Source organism: Polyodon spathula, chromosome 2, assembly GCF_017654505.1.
Source record: "Polyodon spathula isolate WHYD16114869_AA chromosome 2, ASM1765450v1, whole genome shotgun sequence".
Classification (NCBI taxonomy): Eukaryota; Metazoa; Chordata; class Actinopteri; order Acipenseriformes; family Polyodontidae; genus Polyodon; species Polyodon spathula.
This window is the reverse complement of record NC_054535.1, coordinates 11404827-11407526: the sequence shown is the minus strand read 5'-3', so window position 1 is coordinate 11407526 and position 2700 is coordinate 11404827. Positions and strand designations below refer to the sequence as shown.

The following is a 2700-nucleotide window of genomic DNA, read 5'->3' as shown; positions in this document are numbered from 1 at the left end:
GAGGCAGGGGTCAGTCACAGAAGTTTCCTTACTTTGCGTTTGGGTTCTCGTTTTTGTCAGCATGAAGCTTTTATGGGGGTTGGTTGTTATCCTCACGTTGTTTTTTGTTGTAAACTCGGCTCCACCAACATGCTATTCCAGAGTATTACATTTGAACAAAGAAATTATGGAGTCCATGGAGAAGCTGCAAAAGTATCAACGTACGGTAAGTAATTTACTGTAAACTCATATAATAGTTATACAACACACGTCAGTTTGTCTTAATGACAATATATATATATAACATTTTATTTTTATTTTTATTTTTTTTCAGAAACACTGTGTAGAAGTTTTGCCCAAGATGTACCTTGATATTCACGTGAGTTAAACCTTTTATACATCGTCCTATTTAATTTATAATACGGTGTCATATTTAAATGTTTCTCAGAGAACATTTTAGGTTGTAGTACTAGACAAAAAAAGAAGCCAAGTTCTCATTGTTGTACAAAGGGTTTGAATTTAATAACCTAAAACCCATGGGGATTAACAAAAAATGGATTATTTATTTTAGAACACTTAACAGTATCTGCGAGTCCACCTGGATTGCATATTTTAATTGTTTTCCAATGCACTGCAGACCTGGGTAATTTCCCACAGCTGTACAGATCTAAAAAAAAAAAACACAAGAAAACGGATTTACTCCGTGTGGACATAGATTGATTTAATATAGCTTTCATTTGAGTCCCGTGCAAAATGGTAATATTACGATAAACTACATACTGTGTAGAGAATTGGGTTTGAAAACGTTTTATTGCAGGCAAGGCTGATTATAGTCTATTAATATATACCATTGAATAATCTCTAACGCGATATGTTTTCCCTCTCAGAACTCGTGTGTAATGGCCAAACTTAGAGATGTCATGTATATTCTGGAAAACCTCCCCATTCCCCAATGTAGAGAAAAACCCAGAATAATTGGATTGAAGCGCAAAATCAGAAGCTTGTACACCATTATCAACAAAGTGTGCTACAGGGTAAGTAGGCGACACATTAAAGTTAGCGTATATTCATTTCGATTTCCTTAATTTACACCGTAGGGTATACATTACTTTAAAAAAAAAAATGTGTTTTTGTTATTTCAACAGGACTTGGTATTTTTTACCGATGACTGTGATGCCTTGGAAACGGGTGAAAGCACTCCTAGACACGGAGAAGAACAGCTTCAACTTCTTATAGAGAGATGAAAAAGCTGACTATACATAGTTACTCATCGGGTGATGTGGAACTGTCTGTATTAGAGCATATATAGGCTGCAGCAGTCTGTCAAACCTTCTACAGGAAATTCATTAAATGCCTTTCATTCCTCAGAAACCTGACTGCAAAAAAGTACGACGATGCGTCTCTGTATCGGTGCCTAGTTACAGACGAGAGGTGCTGCGCTGGCTTTTATCAAGGAAACCTTTTGTGCATGTGTGTGGTATGAAGAATATATCTTTACGAAACCGGATTCAATACAGTGAATAATTAATTTAACTTGTGTACGGCATTTAACTGAAGGTTGTTTCATATGTATTTCAATATTCAACCACAATTACCTGTAGTGATGGCCGTGCTTATCTTTGTATGTCACCTTCATCTCCCTTATGTAAAACGACTTGTCTAACCTTAGTGATTTAGTCCAGAAACGTGTAGAGTTAAATTACCTCGAGGTATGTTGGTTTCCCTACACTACAGTTTCCAAAAAAAAAAAAAAAAAAAAAAAAGAGGATTTTAAAGTTATGTGTTGAATCTTTTAGTATTTGTCTTAAGTTGTTTTACAGTGTGCGCTTGTAGACTTGTTTATTGTTGTATTTCTGACTTATTGTATATGTTTACAATAAATAAAGTCCAATGGGTATAGTGAATCTGTCTGTACAGCATATAGTGCTTTGCTATACTTTATATGTATTAAGATTTAAAGTAGATTTAAATAACCTCGTCAGGTACCATTGTATGATGTTTCCGATCATTCTGAGTCATTCTTTTTGCAATTAGAAATATACATATTTGTTATTTCTTTGTTTAGGTGCTTGTACCTGAACCAAAAGTTGTTTTGCAGTATTGCCATATACATATGTAATATAGGTTAGACCAACCACATAGTAAAATAGTCCATATATTAGTAATTACTAGCATATCAAAACAAAAGGAAACCCGATTCAAAGTGGCAGATCACTAGATGATGCTAGCTCTTACCATAAAAGCATTTTGGCTGACTACAATACATAAATCTACAGCTATGGCTGTTTTTTTATTTGCATCACCTTTGTGTGTGTGTATGTATATGTATGTATATATATATATATATATATATATAAAATAAATTAGTGCAGAGTAGGGGGAGAAAGAGAACAAATTGTAGTCTGAGGGGTTGCACGACAACACTTCCCAGGCCACGGGACATCATGAAAGTAAAGACTATGACAATTAAATTAGATTTCTTTATGTTGTGGACAAAGGTATTTCAGCTTATTTTTCATTGCCTTTGCCCATTAAAGCAGTTTTTTCACTTGGTTATTTAAGTAACCATTGGCCATTGGTTTGCATTGCAGTTCTCATGAACACTGCATATAGCATATAAGAGGATTCTTTATGGTTCCCTCACTAAGTATGTAAATGCCTAAATAAATCACTTTTATAAAAGCATTAGTTAACACAGGTTATTCCTGTACCATTTTTTAA

At 34.2% G+C, this 2700-nt stretch overlaps 1 protein-coding gene across 1 annotated transcript; it reads left to right on the top strand.

The window, feature by feature from the left end:
• Window positions 1-1883, top strand: LOC121330100 (cytokine-like protein 1). The gene is made up of 4 exons (XM_041276373.1): window positions 1-205; window positions 314-358; window positions 867-1013; window positions 1125-1883. The coding sequence occupies exons 1-4, from the start codon at window positions 62-64 to the stop codon at window positions 1221-1223; spliced, it is 435 nt and encodes a 144-aa protein (XP_041132307.1). The 5' UTR covers window positions 1-61; the 3' UTR covers window positions 1224-1883.
• The last annotated feature ends 817 nt before the right edge of the window (window positions 1884-2700 follow it).